We start from the raw sequence: 1,428 nt of genomic DNA on the forward strand, positions 1-1,428 counted from the left end.
AACCAGGCCCAGCCAAGTTGACGCACAAACATAACCACCACACCAGGCCAGCCTCTGCCGTGCCTGGCCCAGCCGAGACGCCATTGCCCTCTTCTGTGGCGACAGGATGAACGAGGAGACCAGGAGGCTTTTTGGTGAGCTGGGCAGCCGCAGTGCCAGGGAGCTGGCCTTCCGTGACAGCTGGGTGTTCGTGGGGGCCAAGGGCGTGCAAGACAAGAGCCCCTTTGAGCAGGTACGGATGGCGAGCCCAGCCCCAGCACCCCCTGGGCACCCTGTGTGGTCCCGTCCTCTGATGCCACCAGTGCCCCGAATTCTCCAGCAGGACTCTGGGCGCTTGGCTGTCTGTCCGGGTCAGGAGAGTGACCCTGCCCTTCCCTGTCATGTGTGTTTCACCCTAAAGGGCCTGAAAATGGTAACGCCTTCACACTGGTAGCTGTGTTAGCTGAAGGCCCCTGCCCTTCCTCCCAAGTGTCTTCAAGATGCCCTGTCCCATCCCGACCCCCTGCCATGGAATCGAGTCCCACTCCCAGCGCCCCTAGAGGACAGAGTGGAACTGCCCCACAGGGTCTCCAAGGCTGTCAATCTTCACAGAAGCAAAGCCCACACCAAACCCACTGCTGTGGAATACATTCCTACTCACAGCGGCCCTAGAGGACAGAGTAGAACTGCCCCACAGGGTTTCCAAGGCTGTCAGTCTTCACAGACGCCAACTGTCTCATCTTTCTCCCAAGGAGTGGCTGGTGGGTTTGAACTGCTAACCTTCTGGTTAGCAGCAATGCTTTAATGACTGTCCCCCAAAACCCAGGACCCCAGTGCTCCCTGTATACTCTTCTTCCACCAGCCCTGGCTGTCCCCTGTGGTGACTCTTCCTCAGGCCACGTGTGTCGGGCTCTGTGCTAACAGCTGGGGCTGGGGAGGAGAGCCCCAAGCCTGGTCCTTGCTCTGGAGGGCTCACAGTGTGGGGGCAGGCCCACAGGCAGGTCTCCCACCAGAAAGCCTCTTGGCAGCCAGGCCACCCTAAAGCCCTGTTCCTGGCAGCTTTCTGCTGAGAGCAGCTCGGAGAAGAAAGCCCCTTCTTCTAGCAGCTTCCAGCAGTGACCTCCCCTGCCCCCTGCCTGCCTCCCGTTGCTGGCCAGGCACAGTGACACCAGCTGCCTCCTCACACCTCGGAGGGCACGGGCCAGGGCAAGCCCTGCCGTTGGTCTCATGGGTAAAGCGGCGCAAGGGGCTGTGAGAAGCTGGCCTGGGCCACCTCAGCCCCGCCCCTGGGGGGCCAGCCCGGAGGCCGGTCAGGGCCGAGGCTCTGACCCCCTGCTTCCGCACCATTGGCAGCATGTCAAGAACAGCAGGCACACCAATAAGTACGAGGGCTGGCCTGAGGCGCTCGAGATGGAAGGCTGCGTCCCGCGAAGGAACGCAGCTGGCTAG

The 1,428-nt window shown here is 61.8% G+C and overlaps 1 protein-coding gene across 1 annotated transcript in view; it reads left to right on the top strand.

Moving 5' to 3' along the window:
- The window catches only part of FAM3A (FAM3 metabolism regulating signaling molecule A), a 5,036-nt gene extending 3,608 nt beyond the window's left edge, over positions 1-1,428 (top strand). The window contains exons 8-9 of the mRNA XM_007957138.2: positions 106-232; positions 1,333-1,428. Coding sequence (XP_007955329.1) covers positions 106-232; positions 1,333-1,428 — 223 coding nt within the window. The remainder of the gene's footprint in view (positions 1-105; positions 233-1,332) is intronic.

This window comes from Orycteropus afer, unplaced genomic scaffold, assembly GCF_000298275.1.
Source record: "Orycteropus afer afer isolate SDZICR_OR568_19922 unplaced genomic scaffold, OryAfe1.0 scaffold00713, whole genome shotgun sequence".
Classification (NCBI taxonomy): Eukaryota; Metazoa; Chordata; class Mammalia; order Tubulidentata; family Orycteropodidae; genus Orycteropus; species Orycteropus afer.